The sequence below is a fragment of the Lissotriton vulgaris genome, chromosome 8 (genome assembly GCF_964263255.1).
Source record: "Lissotriton vulgaris chromosome 8, aLisVul1.2, whole genome shotgun sequence".
In the NCBI taxonomy this organism is placed as follows: domain Eukaryota; kingdom Metazoa; phylum Chordata; class Amphibia; order Caudata; family Salamandridae; genus Lissotriton; species Lissotriton vulgaris.
The window spans coordinates 1,371,971,497-1,371,993,149 of record NC_141696.1 but is presented as its reverse complement, the minus strand read 5'-3'; the positions used below and the strand labels follow the sequence as shown (position 1 = coordinate 1,371,993,149).

Here is a 21,653-nt window from a genome sequence, read left to right as displayed (position 1 = left end):
GGACTACAGATCATCCAGCAGATCTCGGTGGGCAGACCACCAAGCCAAGGCCTCTAGTTTCTCCACAGACTATATAGTTTCTCGTTGGCAGGCCCTTCTACTCCAAAATGGCTTTATATCATACATTTTAATTGATATCGTTCAAGTGGTCAGAGTGACTACTCACTCTGACCTCTTGAACAACGCTTCCCGGAGGCCAATCTGACACAATGCGAACACGATTGAAGCAGTAAGGGTATTGCCATCCAGTGGCCTGAAGGCAACCAAATGCTATTTATAAAAACTCCAACTAAGAAATTAAATGAATAATAAAATTCTACCACAGACAGCTAGGCTCCACAACAAGGTTACCATACCCAGAATTTTCTACTAGAGTCACACACAGCCTGATGACTCCTCTTGCGCTGGTGCACCCATTAACTGGAGTTTAAAAATACAGTACAGTTGAACACAACCCTCGATCCCAACAAGTTCAGCATTTTATTCATGTTTTGCAGATTTTTGGGTCTTGGTTCCTTGAAGTTTGTAGTTTGTCAATTAAAACATTATAGGTCTTCATGCTGATCAAGCCACAACTTTCTCTATTTAAATTACTTGCTCACTCATTTCTGCAGGCAGAAAGAGCAACACACCTTGTGCCCTTAAGGGTCAGCATTGGAAGGCCTGCTTGCCTCCCTCATAGCTACACCTCCTTCATAAAGCCTGTTGCCCACACTCTCAGACTTCAGACTTTATCGATTTGGTTGGGAAAATAAGTTCACATGAATCCCGAGTTCTGGCAAAACCCCAAACCTATGGTGTTTTCATTTGATACATTTCACCAGTGAAACACTGGCAGAGCATATCTAGTGAAAACTGTGCCAAACTTGGGAAAGTCCTTTGAAAACTTAGTAATTAATTTAACCTGCTGTATCAGTAATCCTGGCTACGGTTTTACTGGACAACTCATAACAATCATCTTAATGTTTCTCTGTGTTATTGGTCACCGACAAGTGACTCAATAGAAAGAAGATTGCAACGCCTTCCGGCTGGATCTGCCAGTTTATTTGCGTCAAATAATTCCACATTGGATGTGATGGGTCAATGCTTCCTTTTGCATAATGTTTGTATCGTTGGTCATCTAATAAGTAGAGATGGTCACTCCACTGAAACCAAGTACTGTCATTAAAGATGTATCATGAAATTGCTTGGAATGAGAAATACTTGCAAATCTTTAGCTTTTATGTCGATGAATTACGAAGTCGAGGTGGAGAGGAGGGTTGGGCCGCTAATATACAGTTGATCACCTGTCTCTGGAACTCTGTGTTCCTAGGGATCCAAAACTACCAATGCCAGAGAATTATGTTTAAACTGGTAAACAAATATCAATAATCTGTCACATATTGACTAGGCGACAATCAATACTTTGTGAGTAGAAAGTTAAGACCCATCTATGTCATAGCAATGGGAACAGAGGAACCTATAAACAACTCTGGAGCTTTGGGTAGGGCTGTACTCCTAAGAATCCCAAACTACCACCTTTGTCAGAGAACAATGTTTATTTACACTGGTAACAAAAAGTCACTAATCTGTCTAGGATATTAGAGGCCTCAATCCATACTATGGGGTAGAAAGCTAGGCCCATCCCTGTCCGAGCAGTGTTTAGCTGACTTGCATCCTATAAGTAACCCAGTCCTGTGAGAGCAATACAAGCAGTCTGGAACCAAAAAGTAAAAGTTCGTTTTTAGGGCTCGGGCCTGCGTCACTACGAAGTGGGGGCGTAGCTTCCGAGCTCTTTTGTATTAAAAAAAAAAAGAATTCTGAAAGGGGTCCAGGCTGGCACATTCCTTAGTACGCGCCGTTTTTTTTATGGCATCTGCCTAGTGATTCGTCTTCGCTGTGCTGTCTATTTAGTAGCCTTGACGTGAGAGGCTATATTTACTTTTCGTCCGTCATTTATTTCAGTTTCATCGCATAAAGTGTGCGGTTACGTGCACGGAAGACTTATTAATCTTAATTAGGAGCTGTCAGGGTGGCCGTGTAATGCATTCCAGATGGTGTGCGCGCGTTCACCATAGAGCAGTGAGTTTGTCGGGCGCGCGTCCTCCTCACGTGCACACAGGCATAGCGAATCAGTGTCATAGCGAAAAGACAACATTTTGTCACGTCTGTTATGAATTTATGACTTGTAATTTCAGGTAGGTTACATCAGCTCGATTAATGTTTCAACCACGGCCTGTTTCGAATACAAGTTCAGTTGTTATATAGTCCCGAATTCAAAATGGTCTCTCGCAGTAAAGTTTTCTACGAGTTGAATTTAATTCTGACAGGGTCCGTTTTGCATGCATGTGTTTAAATCACAAAGGCGACATGCAAGGGAAGTGTACAATTGATGTGTTTTTTTTTCGGTTTGTGTTTATTAAATGAGTGCAGTTGGAGGCATGAAAGGGCTCTTGGCAACAGGCGGTGAAAGCTGGGAGGCGTGATGTGGCCTCTTTGTTTCCGTAGTGCTGGTCGGTGACGGCGCGCTATTCTTCTGCTGCGGTTGATGGATGACCTGCTCAGAGGAGGGCAGATCTGAGGGAATGGCTGCCAACAACGAAACGTCATTAATGTGACTGGAGGGTTTTTAAATACTAAAGTTGTGGCCACCAACAAGACTTGCCTCTTCTTCGTAGTTCAAGAACTTTTCTTAAACAAAAACGTCACCGCTTAATAAATCATTATCTCGCTTAAGACTGCTAGCACGCTTTTTAGAAGCAGTTTGCACCCGCACACAAGTTTGAGGAAAGTTCTTAACACGCTCCACCCCTTGAAGGTGACCGTGATTTCTTATGCTTCGTTTTTCGGTCATCTTTTTTATTTCGGTTAATGGGGAAATATGATCTAGGAACCTACCAATTGGGTAAAGGCGATTGTCAGAAGGCGGCACCATGAGCAGAAGACTTCAGGACAGGCAGGCTACGTATTGCAGTAATACCCTCAGCTGTAAAAAAAAAAAATCTGACAAAATGTAAAGTTGTCCGGGGCTTACGGTAATGGTTACAGACTACATTAAATGTTCTTTGGGGATAAACCAGCTGCTGCAAACAACTGTCTGACTTGCAAGTCTTGGGGTATAATAGTGGTAAGATGCAACCTGTGGTTATTGCGCTCGAGAGATCTGTGTGTGACCTCTGGTCGTAGGTTTGAATGTTAAAATAGTTCAAATGATTAATATGCCTATTTCAGAATATAGCGTATATTTTTAGATCACATATTTATGTGTAACATAGACTAGTGGGATAGCGAGTTTGTTGCTTAGAGCCTTGTACAACCCGCATGTTTTAGACTACAGGTGAAATAGCTCAGGGAATTATGTCCTAGCTGCAAACTGCAGCATAAAAACAAGAATAACAGGGGAGATAAATAAATACACCTTCTCTTTTTTTCAAATGGATATCCGCTTCAAAGTCAGTACATTATGTATGTTGATGACCTTAGTCTTCGTCAACCACATCTTTAATAATATGGTGAATTTACCTTGCTAGACGTGCACCTTCCAGCGAACCATGAAACCCGGGCTTTTCACACCTTGTTTTTGCCAGCTGCAGGCACTCACTAGGAGAGAACACAGTCTCCCTGCTCGTGCAGAGTGCAGAGTGGTAGTGCAGAGTGCAGATTGAGAGTGCAGATTGAGAGTGCAGATTGAGAGTGCAGAGTGGTAGTGCAGAGTGGTAGTGCAGAGTGGTAGTGCAGAGTGGTAGTGCAGAGTGGTAGTGCAGAGTGGTAGTGCAGAGTGGTGGTGCAGAGTGCAGTTTGAGAGTGTGAGTGGTAGTGCAGAGTGCAGTTTGAGAGTGTGAGTGGTAGTGCAGAGTGCAGATTGAGAGTGTGAGTGGTAGTGCAGAGTGCAGATTGAGAGTGTGAGTGGTAGTGCAGAGTGCAGATTGAGAGTGCAGAGTGCAGATTGAGAGTGCGAGTGGTAGTGCAGATTGAGAGTGCAGTTTGAGAGTGCAGATTGAGAGTGCAGTTTGAGAGTGCAGAGTGCAGATTGAGAGTGCAGTTTGAAAGTGCAGAGTGCAGAGTGGCGGTGCAGAGTGGCGGTGCAGAGTGGCGGTGCAGAGTGGCGGTGCAGAGTGGCGGTGCAGAGTGGCGGTGCAGAGTGCAGTTTGAGAGTGTGAGTGGTAGTGCAGAGTGCAGATTGAGAGTGCAGATTGAGAGTGCAGAGTGGGGGTGCAGAGTGGGGGTGCAGAGTGGCGGTGCAGAGTGGCGGTGCAGAGTGCAGTTTGAGAGTGTGAGTGGTAGTGCAGAGTGCAGATTGAGAGTGCAGATTGAGAGTGCAGAGTGGGGGTGCAGAGTGGGGGTGCAGAGTGGGGGTGCAGAGTGGGGGTGCAGAGTGCAGTTTGAGAGTGTGAGTGGTAGCGCAGAGTGCAGATTGAGAGTGCAGTTTGAGAGTGCAGAGTGCAGATTGAGAGTGCAGTTTGAGAGTGCAGAGTGCAGATTGAGAGTGCAGTTTGGTAGTGCAGAGTGCAGATTGAGAGTGCAGATTAAGAGTGCAGATTGGTAGTGCAGAGTGGTATTGCAGAGTGGGAGTGCGAGTGGTAGTGCAGAGTGCAGATTGAGAGTGCGAGTGGTAGTGCAGAGTGGTAGTGCAGAGTGGTAGTGCAGAGTGGTAGTGCAGAGTGGTAGTGCAGAGTGGGGGTGCAGAGTGGGGGTGCAGAGTGGGGGTGCAGAGTGGGGGTGCAGAGTGGGGGTGCAGAGTGGGGGTGCAGAGTGGGGGTGCAGAGTGGGGGTGCAGAGTGCAGATTGAGAATGCGAGTGGTAGTGCAGAGTGCAGATTGAGAGTGCGAGTGGTAGTGCAGAGTGCAGATTGAGAGTGCGAGTGGTAGTGCAGAGTGCAGATTGAGAGTGGTAGTGCAGAGTGCAGATTGAGAGTGCGAGTGGTAGTGCAGAGTGCAGATTGAGAGTGCGAGTGGTAGTGCAGAGTGGTAGTGCAGAGTGGTAGTGCAGAGTGGTGGTGCAGAGTGGTGGTGCAGAGTGGTGGTGCAGAGTGGTGGTGCAGAGTGGTGGTGCAGAGTGGTGGTGCAGAGTGGTGGTGCAGAGTGGTGGTGCAGAGTGGTGGTGCAGAGTGGTGGTGCAGAGTGGTGGTGCAGAGTGGTGGTGCAGAGTGGTGGTGCAGAGTGGTGGTGCAGAGTGGGAGTGCAGAGTGGGAGTGCAGAGTGGGAGTGCAGAGTGGGAGTGCAGAGTGGGAGTGCAGAGTGGGAGTGCAGAGTGGGAGTGCAGAGTGGGAGTGCAGAGTGGGAGTGCAGAGTGGGAGTGCAGAGTGGGAGTGCAGAGTGGGAGTGCAGAGTGGGAGTGCAGAGTGGGAGTGCAGAGTGGGAGTGCAGAGTGGGAGTGCAGAGTGGGAGTGCAGAGTGGGAGTGCAGAGTGGGAGTGCAGAGTGGGAGTGCAGAGTGGGAGTGCAGAGTGGGAGTGCAGAGTGGGAGTGCAGAGTGGGAGTGCAGAGTGGGAGTGCAGAGTGGGAGTGCAGAGTGGGAGTGCAGAGTGGGAGTGCAGAGTGGGAGTGCAGAGTGGGAGTGCAGAGTGGGAGTGCAGAGTGGGAGTGCAGAGTGGGAGTGCAGAGTGGGAGTGCAGAGTGGGAGTGCAGAGTGGGAGTGCAGAGTGGGAGTGCAGAGTGGGAGTGCAGAGTGGGAGTGCAGAGTGGGAGTGCAGAGTGGGAGTGCAGAGTGGGAGTGCAGAGTGCAGATTGAGAGTGCGAGTGGTAGTGCAGAGTGCAGATTGAGAGTGCGAGTGGTAGTGCAGAGTGCAGAGTGCAGATTGAGAGTGCGAGTGGTAGTGCAGAGTGCAGAGTGCAGATTGAGAGTGCGAGTGGTAGTGCAGAGTGCAGATTGAGAGTGCGAGTGGTAGTGCAGAGTGCAGAGTGCAGATTGAGAGTGCGAGTGGTAGTGCAGAGTGCAGATTGAGAGTGCGAGTGGTAGTGCAGAGTGCAGAGTGCAGATTGCGAGTGGTAGTGCAGAGTGCAGATTGCGAGTGCGAGTGGTAGTGCAGAGTGCAGAGTGCAGATTGAGAGTGGTAGTGCAGAGTGCAGAGTGCAGATTGAGAGTGGTAGTGCAGAGTGCAGAGTGCAGATTGAGAGTGGTAGTGCAGAGTGCAGATTGAGAGTGGTAGTGCAGAGTGCAGAGTGCAGATTGAGAGTGGTAGTGCAGAGTGCAGATTGAGAGTGGTAGTGCAGAGTGCAGAGTGCAGATTGAGAGTGCGAGTGGTAGTGCAGAGTGCAGATTGAGAGTGCGAGTGGTAGTGCAGAGTGCAGATTGAGAGTGCGAGTGGTAGTGCAGAGTGCAGATTGAGAGTGGTAGTGCAGAGTGCAGATTGAGAGTGGTAGTGCAGAGTGCAGAGTGCAGATTGAGAGTGCGAGTGGTAGTGCAGAGTGCAGAGTGCAGATTGAGAGTGCGAGTGGTAGTGCAGAGTGCAGAGTGCAGATTGAGAGTGCGAGTGGTAGTGCAGAGTGCAGAGTGCAGATTGAGAGTGCGAGTGGTAGTGCAGAGTGCAGAGTGCAGATTGAGAGTGCGAGTGGTAGTGCAGAGTGCAGAGTGCAGATTGAGAGTGCGAGTGGTAGTGCAGAGTGCAGAGTGCAGATTGAGAGTGGTAGTGCAGAGTGCAGAGTGCAGATTGAGAGTGCGAGTGGTAGTGCAGAGTGCAGAGTGCAGATTGAGAGTGCGAGTGGTAGTGCAGAGTGCAGAGTGCAGAGTGCAGATTGAGAGTGCGAGTGGTAGTGCAGATTGAGAGTGCAGGAGATATACCCTAGGAACCCAACAGAGGAGAAAAGGGACCAGCAACAGCATCAGTCATTCTCTGTCAAGCAGAAGGAGAAGTTGACAAAAGAACAGGAGACAAAGCAGAATGAGAAGAAACCAACGTTGGAGAAGTAATAGGAGGAACAGGCAACACAGGTGTAGGAATAGCAGACGAAGGAGGTAGCAAAGTTGGCGGCCCTTGAGAAGGCGGCACCAAAGGAATAGGAGCCAACGGAAGAGGAGCTGGCTGTTGAGGAATCGCAGGTGGCAAAGCAACCGGAGGTTGCGCAACTACAACTTGCGGAGGTGCCGTAGCACTCTGCACATAAGGGGGTGGCGAACTCCGTAGGTGCGACATTAAAGGATCTTTCATAAGATCTTTCTTCTCTTCTCTTCTTGCTGTTGAGGTGGCAAAGCTGGGTAGCACTTGTCTACCGCAAGTTTACGCTGCCTAAGCATCTGTTCGCTTTCTTGTTCTTCTTCATTATCCCTAAACTGTATAGCAGCTTGCACCATTGACGGACCTCGTTCTCGTTTATTTCGCTTCGCTAATTTAATTTCTTTCTGTTTGGCTTCCTTTCGCCATAAGCGGAAAGAGTCAAACATTGCCGGCCGGGCTTTCTTCTTGAACAGTTTACCTTCGAGATTGTCTAAAATCTCTATTTCGAAACTACCATAACGGGGCCACTGTAGGACACCGTCTTTCCTGGTATATTTGATCCATACCTCATTATACGTGATGGAGCCCACTCCATGTTTTACGTAGAGCTCATAGGTCGGAGTTCCAATCGGAGGAACCGGACACAAATCCTCCAATCGGGAATCCCTAGTACAACCACAACAAAATATCTTTCCAAATCTGCTAAGACCAGGCATCTTTGCTCACTAGTCTAGCTTCTAACTTCAAGGAAAATCTCAATACGATAGTCTCATGAATACACAAGTCCCTCGGCTTTGGGGCCTGCAGGTACCAAATCAAAGCGATCCCGAAGGGATACCAAACCAAACTAAGGACTGGGAGACGCTCCGCTCATACTTAACTGAAATGTCGATGGCGTCACCAGAAGACCCGTCTATCGTCTCGCTCTACAAATCGTCTAATGGCTCCAAGACAGGGCGACAGTCAGGGCAGCAGTCCTTCATAGCCGTCGGAAAGCGGGGAACCTCGCAGCAAAGACTTTCGGACCACGACGACTTACAGGGGTCGATGAAGTAGCAGGCCTTCCTCCAGAATTTCCACACGAAGCTCCTCACGATCGTCAGGCTTGGACCGGAACCGCTGAAGTCGCCCCACGTTGGGCGCCAGCTGAAGAACCGGGTTATTGAACCCAACGGCGCCAGGGATAACGCCCGAGGTCTTTGGATTCCCCTGCCTTGGCAAACAGAGACACAGGACACTTCTTGATGACGTCAAAGACCAAGTTTTATTGGCTGCAACCAGGAACAGAAATCTACGAAGCACAACACGAGTGGTTCGCTAGAGACTGCACAAATTCATGGAGCGAGACATCGTCTTTCATGCCAAAAATCATGCTTCAGGCAACATTCAAGGCTAGCATCAGTTATGTTCAAATGGACCAATCGTAGAGTGATATTTCAAACATATCGCATAACGACAATCCCACTTTCCGCTGTCCAGCCCACCAGACATGACTAAGCAAAAACCAACTGTTAGACGGGACCTGGAGGGTCGGCCGAGGACAAGGGGAGAGGTCTCCGGGGAGAGCCGTCTCCAGCGATCGTACAGACCAGTAACTTCCCCCCCACAGAATAGGCACCACACAAGGATAAGATTTAACGTTCTTTATAAGCAATCTTGAAGTACGGTAGAATGGTACAAGGAGGTCTGGACTCAGGGGTCCCCTCGATTCTAGTCTCTTGGATGGGAAAGGGGTAGCGGGACAGTCTTATTACCAATCTGGTGGTTACGATGAGATGATGGGTAGCTCACAATCCTCGAGCTCGGCGTTCTTGAAGGACGGGTTGCGGCAGCGCCAGCAGATCCCGGAGTGGTCGAAGGTGGCAACGGTCCGCGGCAGCGCCAGCAGGTCCCGACGAAGATGGTAGTTACAACGGGTCGCGGCAGCGCCGGCAGGTCCCAACGAAGATGGTAGTTACAACGGGTCGCGGCAGCGCCAGCAGGTCCCAACGAAGATGGTAGATTGCAGAGGGCCGCGGCAGCGCCAGCGCCAGCGGCAGGACGACAGTTCACAAGGCAGGGCTGCGGCAGCGCCAGCAGTCCGTCAAGGATGAGTTCTTCTCGGTGTCTCTCGACTCCAGGATACAACTGCCATCCTGCTCTGGAGCTGCCCCAGTTATAGGTCTGGCGCCCTTTGATGTCCGGACCCTCGCACTTGGAGGCCGGGAGGTCCGGGATGAGGGAGTCCAGACACCCAGCAGGGGGGTGGAGCCAGTGCCCGGGGAGGCTGGGGGCGATCGGCACCTGGCGGGGGAGAGCCATCGACACTTCTTCCTCCCATTGACCTGCCAAGTGGTCCGTTCACCTCCTGGTGGATGGTGGTGCCGGGCTGTCGGGGCCTGGCCAGGCCCAGGGTTGGGGTCGAGTTGAGGCCACGCGGCCTCGTGGTGCAGTGTCCAAGATGGCGGCCGGGCCGGGCAATGGTGCTGACGGTGGCCCGGGCCAGTAATACAGAGATGTCCGGGAGCAGGAGTCCCGTAGGGGACGGTTTGCGAGTTGCTTCTGTGGGTAGCACCTGGAGAGCCGGTGCCCGGGCCCTGTCGGGCGGGGAGGGAGCGAGCCCTTCATGTGGCCTGTCCAACACCAACATTCCTGTTCGGCCGGGCCGGAAAAACCCATCATAAAGACCTCAACCCACATCAATGATTAAGCCATAAAGGAAGAAACAGAAACAGATGAGAAGTGAGATAGAAGGGTGTGCATGTACCATAAACTCAGCAATGTCCTGCTCTTTGATCTCTATCAGACCAGCTGCCTAACAAGGAACTGGCTCAACGAGATGAGCCTCGGGCAAGGAGTCAGTTCGTCCAGGTCACACAGAAGTCAGCTAAAGGTGTACGTGTCCCAAAGACTCGTTCGGCCATAGTCATCGGCCTATGTGAGGGCAACCACACAAAATGGCTGCCGCACACAATATGGAACCCGAGGGTTCAGAACGGAATCCATGAATACGTAGTGTTCCCATTGATCGGTAATGACGAAAACACTCGTACATACCGCACTCGTCATTTGCGGTCCACTGATACCAAAATCATCATGATACGACGACCTCCAATGTACAGGTTCAGAATCCACGGAACCACAGAGGGGTCTAGGGAAATGCAATCTTTCAATATCTGTTTGTTCAGCTTAGTATTGTTCCTTGTCCAAATATCTTTCCAAAGGAGAAGTGGGCGGAGTGTCATTATGTCAGGGACATATTCTACTTCCAGTTCCTCATGCACTGCAAAAGTTGAAAAGCTTTGGAAAACACGTACAAGTTGTCTTAGAAAAATATTTTTAACGGTCTGCAGTTGGTTCTGTTTGATATACCGCCAGATCTCATTCTCACAAGCCAATTTTGAGACCCATTTGGCAGTAAACCTGCAATATTGCCCTAATAGGTCTTCTGGCCAACTTAGAAGCAAAATAAAAAACAGCTGCGTTGGCCCCTGTAAAATCAGCTTTTTTCCCATTGACCAAAGGGGTCCTGCTCAGGGATGAATCAAACAGTATAACTAGGTACCAAAGTGCCCTAGTCTAGGTAATGTATGTGTCCCCAGGATAAAAGATGACAAGAGGAAAGAAGAGGGTTACGGGAAATACCCCCTAGCATCTTTCTGAGACACGATCCTTCTGGACTTCATATCACACACCAGAGATGACACTTGACAGCTCTAGCTTCTTTATCAAGAATCTGCGTCTGCTCTCTCCTACATCCTGCTCCCTCGCTCTTAGCGAAACCGGTTTCTCCATCCATGGCTTCTCCCCTACCCCCCACTGATGCTGCAGCTCTGGAATATAGATCCAGATTTTGTAGGCTGCCCTGCTTAAAAATGGTAATGTCTGGGTCACCGGGGAGGGGGAGGGGATGAACGTATCGTTCCTATTGTGATAGGGATTGACAATATGTTATACCTCATAACACTTCAATGTAAGCAACCCATTTTCCTGATCTGTCCCAGTGAGACTGCCCCTGCCTTGCACTGTCTCCAGATATGTATCAACTCAAATATGTTAAATGTAACTCTTCTTCAACATACAACTTGTACACTGGTACATTTTGAACGCGTCAAAAAAATTGGCTAATAAAAATTAATGTCCTCAGGTACAGGGTAGATGCAGTAAAACCTTCTTAAACTCTATTCAGATAAGAAGCATGTCTTGATTGTTGAAAGATCTATATCATGTAAGGTCGATAGGTCTAGTAGTGGCTTTGGCCTTTCGAGTTGGAGAGAGCACGCAACCCAAGTTTTATTTTTGATAATAAATGAGATGGCTCTGCTTAAGTAGCCAAGCTTTCTGCAATAAAAAATATTAGGAATGGTTCTTCCATGTTTTCCTTCCTGGATTAATATGCTATCATTGATGACATCTGAATTTTAGCCCGTCCTAAAGACAAATTACAGAAACCTCAATTTAGTAACAATTTAGCTGCCAACATTTTCTTTGGACTCCCTAACTGGTCTCTGATCTTTGAGACAGTTCCTCCGCCTGCCCACAGAGAATAGAGCTACATTGAAAACCCTATGTATCTGTCATAACGCTATGATGGAAAAAGTCTGGACTTAATGAACAGGATAATAACCCCTCACAATCCAGTAATTTAGGTACCCCCTCAAAAGGACAAATGAATTCCTAAAATTGCCAAATCTGAATCTGGTGGTTGTGAGAGCCAGACATTGAATAAAGTGATAGAGAACTTGGCCACAGATCTACGGGAAGATACAGGAGCACAGACATGGTGCCGCATGTTTTCAAACTGCAGGAAGGTTACCAGAAATGCTAGACTCAAACTTATACAATACAAATGTATACGCAGGACTGACCTCAAAGCTAATGAAAACAATGGATTCTGACAATAACAGAAAATTACAAAAATATAGGACATATATGTGAAATTACATTCGCATGTCGTCAGAGTGCGGTGAAATACACAAATATTGTAATGAAGTGGGGTGGAAACTAGGAACTTGCGATGTTGGCCCGGACGTTCCTGCTGGGCGGGGTGGTGCCCTTCAGTTAACACTCCTGCGCTGCAACAAATGTGGTACAACTGGTTCTGACAATAGTTAGACAAAATATGTATGTGAAATGGAAGAAGTGTGGCACCAACCTACAAAGTGTGGGAAACAGATATTGTTAAATTGCTGATGGTGGAATGCAGGATGAGGAAAAATTTACACAGTGGGAGTTGTGGTAATTGTAAAAAATTGGAGTATTAATTGGAGGAAGAGTGAGAACCTACCTTGAATAATTATTGCAGTCCTTCTCAGGATGAAACACTAAAGTCACTAAATAAACAGAGACAATGTGTAGAATATTTATGCAGTAAGTTAGAAAAATAGAGAATGCTGTAATAAATACAATAACAGCAAAACAACAAAACAACACAAATCAAAAATATGAATTTTTGAAGGTTGAACTGAAAATAGCACCAGAAAGCACACAGCGCCCACTGCAGTTTTCTGACCTCTCTAGACTAGGTCAAGGTCAAAACTCAGGGTCGACTGCGTTGGAGTGCAGGCCGGCTACAGGGAGCAGGTTTGTCTCAGTGGAAAGTCTGCCTACGGAGAACACGTGGTCACTGACTAGACGACGGTTGGGCAAGCTGGATCCAAAGTGGGGTTCAATGACGGCAGGCTGTTGAAGAATGGGTTGGTTGCTGGTGCGGTTGTCAATGAAACTGTCAATTTGATGGCTGCTACTTCTCCGGCTATCACAGTCTCTGTTGATTCTCCAGGCAAAAAGTTTCTAAGTCCCAATTCTTCTGGTCTGGGGGCAGGAGGAGTAAACTCTTAACACCAGCCAAGAGTTCGGGGCTGGGGTGGCACCACTTGGGGGTTGGACTCACTCCAACAGAGTTCAGCATCGTAGTCCAGGTCAGGTGCAGTTTGAACTGGGGAGTTGCACGTAGAGAGACCCCTGGAAGCGTGTTGTGTCCCTGTAGCTCAAACAGGAGGTCAGCCAACTAACACTTGGAGTCACTTCTGGGGTCCTGGGTTCAAGAGAAGTAGGTCCAGTTCACCTGCAGGTTTCAGACACCAAGAATGCACTTCTTCTGGTCTTCACATTTCTGGGTGTGTTCTGGAGAGAGGTCTGAGGGAGACACTTCTATGCCCAGTGTCAGCCTGCAGGTGGGATGCAAGCCTTTGTCCACCCCCCCCGCCCCCAAAACCAGTTCTGGTCAGTTCCTCAACTCCCACTGAGTTTGGTGCCAGCCTGACTAGAAAGTCGAAAGGGAGGCAGGCCCAGGTGTAAGCTGCATCTGCCAGTGACCGTGAAGACATACTTAGAAGCTCAGGAAGGGACTGGGCACAAGTCCTGGGCCAACCTACTCAAGGAAGAAAAACACCTCCTCACACAGAAACCTTTGTCTGCTGTCCGAGAGCAATCAACATCTCACCACACAGGAGTCTTAGGAATCATGTGACGCGATGTACACTCACAGAAAGACCCTTTTGGCTCTAGGCAGGAAAATTACAACTTTATAAAAGTGTAATTTCCAAAATAGTTATATAACATCTAACTTGACCATTAAGTTGGATTTTAAATTACTATTAACATGAGTCTTTGAATCATTGTTCTGGGTGCTCCTAAACTGTATATGTAGCACTTATTAAATGTAATAGTGTAAACCAGTGTTAACCTATAGGAGTCAGCCTTGCCTCAGTGAAAAGTGAGTTTGGGGGGGGTTTCGCTGCCAGGGTAAATCATTAAATATACATGTCCTATTATTTAAAATACATGCACCCTATCCTATGGGTTTTACGGCCTAACTAATGGGTGACTCATAAGTATTATTTCACATGATTTTCTTTTTTAAAAGCTCAATCATATGAATTTTTGTATTTATTTTTTGTTCGATCATGTTCCAAGTAGGCATCACACACACAGTGGCATATACCTTATCCATAATATACTACATTACAATTCAAACCAACTTAAAAAATATAAGAAAAGCTCAGTCCTACAATAGTACTTTTTATCCATATATAAATTGCAATCAGTACTCAAACACCCAGTCCTTTTATGCTGATTGGGGCTCATCCAATACCTCCTAACTACTATCCTTTCTACTTAATTCACTCGTCCCCTCTCACCTATAATATATATACACTTCCTTTCTAATTGTAGAAATCACATTAAAAATCTAATTAAAAATCAAAGAGTTATCTTTATCTAAAATAATTTTGAAAAATGTCTTAAACTGATAGCGGAACCACTCTTGTTCTTCCCCATCTTCCACTCTCAGCTCATCGGGATTTGCCTTAATCTATTCATCAAGACATATATCCTGGTATTTCCCAATTTTATGTCCTTCAAATAGGGTTGCATTTTAACTAAAACTTGAGACATCTCAAAAAGCAAAATTGAGGATCCCACTGATAGTCTTCAGCATCGCTTAAAAAATCCTTCTCCCTCACCCATCTATTTATCAATTTCTTCCTACACAATCTTGAAATTTAACCATTTTAGGTATGTGACCGACCTCTTATCTTCTTATTTCACTTTGTAAATTCTTTTGGCACTGTAGTATCTTTTGCTCCTTCAGAATGGAGTTAATTACTTGCCTTAATGTACCAGGCCCGCCCACCTCCAAATTATCAATATAATAAAACAGCCTTTGATAATATTTAAATAATATACTCATCTGGCCCAATTCCTTCATACTCCACCATCTATAGACCCCTTAGGAAGTAGTAACCAGCTTCTCCAATTTGTCATTACCACCGTCTGAAACTGTTGGATTGACTTTTTCCCTAGAATTTCACAACTGTACAACATCAGGCTTGTATCTTTCAGATTATAGGCTTCTTTCAGTACTTCCACTCACTTGAATCACAACTCACCATTCAGCCTCTGTAGGGCACTCGCTACTACTCATGCTCTCTGTGACACTCTTTGTACATGGGACCTACATTTTCTTTTAAATAACAGGAAAAAGTGCTTATATTCCTGGACACCACCCGAAAGCTTACTTCTTACACCACCTCTTAGAAAACAACATTTGTTTCTCAATTTTAACACCTAAATCATTACGTTTACAATATCTACCAAATGAATTGATTTGTTGCTGTAAACCTACTGACATCAAACTAACAATACCGTGTGTCTGCATAAAGCAACATCAGCCAATTTTTGTGGGGAAGGCCTGGACAGCCTGCAGAGCCTCAGTAATATTCGATATGTAAATAGAGAACAACAATGGGGCCAAAATGCAGCCCTACCGCAGTCCGTTTGGTGAATAGATTTTCCGAGATAGTGCTCCATCACTGTCTAGCTCAACCTGAGTCCAGGATCATTCGTGCAGTCTAATAATCATATTTAATAAATCTGGTGGAATGTTTCTGATCATTTTTTCCATAGTCTGGCTCGATTTGTTTCGAAAACTGCTGTTTTGTATTAAAAAAAGGAGGTTAAGGCCTAGAAAAAGGTTGAGTTTGCATGGTTGCAATGGCAGTTTAAAACTGCACATCCAGGCTCCTTGCCTGGAGACAAGTTTTACAGAACTACTAGGACAATAAATGCTACAGTTCATGAGTAGCATTTAGTTTACGGTCTCTTGGTACATGTCGTATCACATACTAGGGTCTTATCAGTAAATGAAATATATCAATCAGGTTTATACCAAGTTTACTATGTTTAACAGTGAGAGCTCAAGCACTTTACCACTGGTTAGCAGGGCAAAGTTCACAACGTTGTACATCCAAAAAATCCCAGGAGAATCTGAAGAAAGGACACTTTTTCAACAATAATAGAATGGCATGGAAACTGGTGTTAACCGATATGGAGCAACACATTGACATGGAAAAAGAATAATAGAGTAATGCTTTAGATAGAGTAATGCTTTAGATTGAGATCAAAATGTGAACATTATAGGCGATCAAAGACCTGTTGTAGAATGCGACTACTTAGTAAAGTTTCATGTAGAAAGCAGGTGATTGCTAATACATAAAGGGGCGAGCGAGGGGAGCTGAATGAGACAGCACTATTGGAGGGAGAATCAGGGGATTTCTGTTACACAAGATATTTGTTATACAAAAATCAATAAAAAAACATGTATACAAAAATAGCTTAAAGTCGTCGTTTATCTAGTTTCTGCCTAGAGCCAGTAAAAATGGTTACAAGTCCTACTCTACTCCTGTCTTTCAGAGTTTCCTGATTAAAATACACAATTCCACTTTCAAATGCAAACAGAATGCTCTGCGGCCTTTGGTGGCAATTAAAACCAACACTGGTCTCTGGAAATGTCCCCATAGGCACCCAGAAATAAGGGAGATTTATATGAGTTTTCGGGATGTAAAAACGTACTACAGAGTATCACAAATCTGTATGGTAGAAGAATAATCCTTGAGGCTTTCAAGTAGACATTGGGCTCATATGGACAGAGCAGAAGTCAGGGCAGCACTTTGGGATATACTATGGCCCCCTAATGAAGCAAGGTCTCAAGAGCTAGACTCCAGTCATATCTCAAGCTCCACACTGTAAATATGGGAAACAGTTGATTAGTTGGTCGCAGAAACACACTACGTGCCTGTCTCCGCCTGTTTACTACTATAAGGGATTCATTCCAGCTAGCTTAGCGTACGAGTTTGAGGCATGACATTTGGAAGACTATAGAATTTCAGCAGATTTGTATATTGGAGTTCAGGTAAAGACATTCAAATAATGTAAATATGAATTTGGGATACCAGAGAAAGCACTAGGCATGATCTAAGAGACTAGCAACCTCTAGGCAATTGACTATGTGTTGTTTGTTTGAGGAATTAGTTATGACAATTTGCTGCACAAAAGGGGCGGTGCCTAAAAGATACAACTAGTCAGGCCAGAAGACTTCACAGAAACGGAGATATATGTTGAAAACAGGAAATGATGATAGGAGCTAATACATCGGGAGAGGCAACCTATAGAGGGATATATTATCGAACAGCGAATCAGTTCCACCTAGGGTTTCCTGTCTTAAATCGTGATAAATTAGTAGATGACACCAGAAAGGCTAAATAAAATGTATAGTAGCATTATTGACAAATGTTGGAGAAGATGTGGAGCAATAGGGAATCCAATTCATATATGATGGGAATGACCTAACCTTAGTGAAGACTTAGTGAAAAGAGGTACTGGTTCCGATTATGGAAATTATGGGGTTCCCCTTGTCAGCAAACCCTGGGGCACTGGTATTGGGACTGAAACTAGAAGATTGGACATGGTTAAGGTGTGCAAAATGTTGGTGGTAATAGCAAAAATAATAGCCAGGCATTGGAAACAAAGCTATCCACTCACACTGAAAAGGTGGATGGATTCTGCCGACCTCTTATTGAAGATGTGGAGGACTTTTTAATGACTTGGTAATTTGTTTAATTGAACAATAGTTTGGCATCTGCGACATGCATTGCACCAAGTGTACATGAGAATAGGACACCTTTATGTTGAAAGCAAGCGTGAATGTAAGTGCAGCACCAGAAGGTAGCTATAACATAGGTCATTATAGTTAAACAAAACCTCTACAATGTGTAGTTATCATAAAAAGGCTCAGTGTTTGAACATATTTTCATTGGTGCTTTTAAGTTCTATATATTTATTTATATTTTTTTCTTGGCGCTGCTGAAAGATAACAAATATTTTACAAAAGAAAAATGTTACAGAACTGTGTGTTTTTCAAATATAATTGTACAGTTTGTATTATGACTATTAGCAATAGGGGTAAAGTGACAGTACAGTAATGCTCTTTAACACAGAATAGATTTGGAGCTACTGGCTACTAGGCCTTTGCTGTTGTAGCTCTAGGTGATTACCAGTGCAGCTTCCAGACTGATGTTGCCACTTACCAGCTTTGGTTGCTCCGCCTCTTGACTGTTGGAGTTCAACCCCTGTCTTTTATTTACTGGAGTTTCTTTGACCTACCTTCCACATTAGAAGGCAGGACGTCCCACAATAAACCCCTGTGTGCTTTCCTCTATGTTAAAATCTACCTACAGGTTCCATGTTCCTGTACCGTAGGAGTGGCCCATCTTTCTGTGTTCTGGCGCGAACTCTCTGGAACAGTCCATCTCTTAATATGCGTTTCTTTTCATCTCATCTTTGGGAAACGTGTTTAATTTTTGTTAGTCTGCTTCTTGAGTCTTAATGTTTGGTTTGTGTTGTCTCTTATTGGTGTATCGCTGTAAAAGCACTCTGTAATATGGCAGGCATGCATCCTTTAAAAAGGTTATGCCAGTTGTCTAATGGGAACGGGCGCAAATGTGTTTGTTTGGTTATTGCTTGTACAACTGATAGTTAAAGTATTTGTACATTCAGCAGAAAAACTCCAAAACAAGTGGGCGGCTGTGAAAATGTCATTGGAATAGATATGAGATTATCATAGAAGAGTCAGAATGTTGCACTAAAAAAACAAATATATCAAATGCCTTATAAGTGACTTTTATCATGTGGAAGTGCTCTAGGAATGTAAAGTCTACCTACTGCACAAAGATTATTTTTGTCAGAGCTGTTTTTGTACACAACAGGAAAAATTGCTACTGAGGATCCTAGATGGTTTATTAGTGTTCTGTAATTGTGTAAAATGTGCTGTATTGTAATGTTTTCATACCTTTCCAGATCACCATGAAGGGCTTGTACTGTCAGCAGAATACAGTGGGAGAGGAAATCACATTTGTTTTTCAGGAAAGGGTGAGTTTCATGCAGCTGAAAACCTGGAAAGACCATTTGTTTTTGTAGTACATTGGTTCAAAGTTGCAAATTAACTCTTGCCATTTCAGTAAAATATATCTTAAAACCCATTACACTGCATTTGAGAAATCTTTGTATTCGATTCACAAAGTTGTTTACACACCTCCCTTGAAATTAGAAACGCAAATAACTTAGTCTACAACTGCAAATTCACAAAAAATGAATTTACACTCCTAATTGGATTTACTCACATGTAAAATAACACCAGGAGGATGACATTTTAGAAGTGAACAAACGTCATCAATAAACTTCCAAGTTTGTGAGCAGTTACAGCATTTTTATATGGCTTTTTTCCTGCCTTGAAAATAATTGTAGATTTACTCTGTCAAGAGTAAATCTATTTACACCGTGCAAAAGAGAGGCAACACCACTATATTTGCCAAGAGTTAGGAGAGGTGTTTTCCACAGGGAACAAATAGTTTCCCTGTGTAGAAACCAAATGAAAAATGATTTGTGTTGACACAGTGATGCATCATATTTCCACGTGCAGAACTATACTTTTGTTATATTTCTTTATTGGTAGATATGCATGTGAGTACTTCAAGACATGCGATAGCTAAGAAAAGTCACTTATGGACGCCAAATTTTGACGAATTTCTGACTTATTTTCATGGGGTATGCAAACTTGCTGAATGTTGTTTTTCCTGCATATTTTATATTTTCTTGCCAAATCTTTGATAAATTCATGAAGTTCATCAGGTTTTGCGAAATGTGGCACCTCACATTGACATTGGGACTTTTAACAATGCTTTTCTGTCTTTGTGTCTAGTCACCCCTGAGGAAGAGGTATGTGAGATTTTAACTTGAGTGCAAAATGCTCTTTAGTGACCATGGCGCACATCACATGATGATGCCAAATGCATAATTTGCATCTACACTAATGAAGCTAGTCGGATGTTCATTTTTAAAGAGAGGTTGAAAAGACTGGAGCTTCTGTCTTTAGAGCTAGCAGCCCTATTTAGGTCTATCCAATCATCCTCACGGTTTTTTGGTTGTTTTTTTTTACCTCTGTTTGATATTGTTTTTTTGGTCACCGGTTCCTGATATTTTTTCTTTCTTTTGTGCTTACTATATTTTTGTAATTGTGTTTTTGTGGTTTCATAATTATGGTACGTTTTTCCTAATTTTCTGTATTCACCATCTTCATTTCACTATACTGATTCACCACTAAACCTTTTTTGGTTCCGGAGTAGCGTGCTACTCGTTTAAAAAGCGCTTCGACACCTTGTCAGGGGTAGTAAGCACTATATAAAAGCAATTACAATACAATACAATAAATCTTAACTTTATGCAGCAAAGGAGGTGTTCGCAGGTAGATGAGTATGCCTTGACTCATTCTTTCTTTGAATGCTAGGGGCAGATGGTAGGCCTCAGACAAGCGATAGGTCTCAGGCAGGTGGGTTGGGTCATAAAGCTTATGTGCACAAGAAAGCTTAATAATATAGGGATTGCACCCTGCCCGCGCCAGATAGTACACCGTTGGGCAGACATAGTGGCTTATGCAGTTGCGGCTCCTCCATAGGGGTGTAGGGGCGTCGTCCCACTGCTTTCTTGCAGTGCAAGAAGCAGAAACTTAAAATGGTAAAACTACCATTTTATGTTTCTGCTTCTCGCCCTGTGAGAAAGCAGAAGTGCCTGGTTGGGGCGGGCGGGTGGGCGGTCCTGCTCGAGGGCAGTTGGGGGCATGGAGTGGCTTGCCCACTGTTGTGGGTGCTGACTGTTTGGTCGGCCTCAGGGCCGACCAACCCAGTCATGCACACTCTCCCTTTTTCTCTATGTAAGCTGCATGCTCCTCCCATTAAGTGCCCTGCTGGGGTGCTCTCCGCTGCGCCTCACCAATCACAACGCTGCCATTGCAGCATTGTGATTGGCTTATGGTAGGGGAGGGAGGCTGCCGGCTCGCTGCTTCCTGTTCCTGCAGGATCACGCGTGACCCGGCTCCACCATTACACCAGCCAGGAGCAGAGGCGGCGGGGTACCGGGTGGTAAGATACATAACATTTTTTTTTTATTCCCTACCCGCGAACAACCGCGCCACCCCCTCCTCCCACGAGCATGCCGGCCGCAGCTGGTGGCTAGGTTATTTAAAACGTGCAAATGTCCTACATGTATCCCAGGTGCATTGCTTTCCTGTACATTGTTTGCCATTTCCGTTCAATAGCACCTTTATTTGCCAAGGCAGCCATGTTGTCCCTCGGGAATTCCAAGCCTCATTATTAGTCTCGTTAACAGGAACCTGCAGAGGAGCGAGACATCTTTGGGTCCGATCTCAGGTGGAGGTTCCGGTATAACCTCGAGGATGTAGAGAGTGTGTACGGTTCTTGTTACTCTGGTAAGTGCCCGGTGCATGCTGTGATTAAACAACAGGGGGTGGTGATGGACAGAGTTTCTGAATTAAGCAGAATACTCTCACCCAGTCAAGAGATCAGGGCTTAATCCAACACCGTTTTTTAGCTCACTGCACCATCCCAGCTCAGAACCTGGCTATATGCAAATTAGTCTGTCCCTGGCCCAGTGCATCATGGGAACAGGGCAAACCAAACTACCAAGCCAATTCTTTCACTGGGAAGGAAACAAGCTACCGGGGACCGGTTTCTGGCATTTCAGCCGTCTTCGGCCCGGCTTGCTTGAATCCTTATGGTCCAATGAGCAAGGGACTCACGTCTGAGTATACCCTTCCACGCTTATGGTGCATGCTGTGAAGCATTTAGAATATCGCAGAACCAACCCTACTGTGTGAAACACAATGAGGCTTTCTTCTGACCAAGACTCTGTTACAGGCACACAGAAGGTTCTTCTAAATACTGGTTTATCGTTACAGAATGCACGTTTCGTAATTGTGCGTTTTCTTGATGTTTAGTACATACACAAATACATGTGTGGAAAGCTGGCGTCATAAAATAAGGAAGGCTAACCCTTTCCACCCGGAGGTGTTGTTTTTTTAGAAGTAAACAGTTGATAAACTGATTGGGGGACAACTTTGCTTGTGGTGT

At 45.3% G+C, this 21,653-nt stretch overlaps 1 protein-coding gene across 3 annotated transcripts in view; it reads left to right on the top strand.

The window, feature by feature from the left end:
- The window catches only part of CRYZL1 (crystallin zeta like 1), a 221,858-nt gene that overhangs the window by 39,096 nt on the left and 161,109 nt on the right, over positions 1-21,653 (top strand). For all 3 annotated transcript variants that reach the window (XM_086935343.1, XM_086935341.1, XM_086935342.1), the window contains exon 2: positions 18,529-18,600. In XM_086935343.1, the coding sequence (XP_086791469.1) occupies positions 18,535-18,600 (66 nt within the window). In that variant the 5' untranslated portion in view covers positions 18,529-18,534. The remainder of the gene's footprint in view (positions 1-18,528; positions 18,601-21,653) is intronic.